The 201-nt window shown below is 38.8% G+C and overlaps 1 protein-coding gene across 1 annotated transcript in view; it reads right to left on the bottom strand.

Moving 5' to 3' along the window:
- Window positions 1-201, bottom strand: part of LOC108360197 (nuclear apoptosis-inducing factor 1-like) — a 529-nt gene continuing 328 nt past the window's right edge. The window contains exon 3 of the mRNA XM_017612386.1: window positions 1-156. Within this exon, the coding sequence (XP_017467875.1) occupies window positions 1-156 (156 nt within the window). The remainder of the gene's footprint in view (window positions 157-201) is intronic.

The following is a 201-nucleotide window of genomic DNA, read 5'->3' as shown; positions in this document are numbered from 1 at the left end:
TCACTTAAATTTGTATAAATATAAAACCAGGCTGTCTATGGCCTGCTCCATTTCGGAAAGCGGAGAGTGACGGAATGGGCCACCACCGGTAGCATTAAGGCTTGGTGTGTTTTCGGCAATCTTCTTTTTTGTCCGGCTTTTCAAGTCAGCCCATATCTTGAAAAATAAAAATAAAATAAAATTCAATGTCAGTAAAATGGA

This window comes from Rhagoletis zephyria, unplaced genomic scaffold, assembly GCF_001687245.7.
Source record: "Rhagoletis zephyria isolate East Lansing unplaced genomic scaffold, Rhagoletis_zephyria_1.1 Rzeph_scaffold_00535, whole genome shotgun sequence".
In the NCBI taxonomy this organism is placed as follows: Eukaryota; Metazoa; Arthropoda; class Insecta; order Diptera; family Tephritidae; genus Rhagoletis; species Rhagoletis zephyria.
The sequence above is the reverse complement of the archived record's forward strand: the minus strand, read 5'-3'. Positions and strand labels throughout refer to the sequence as shown.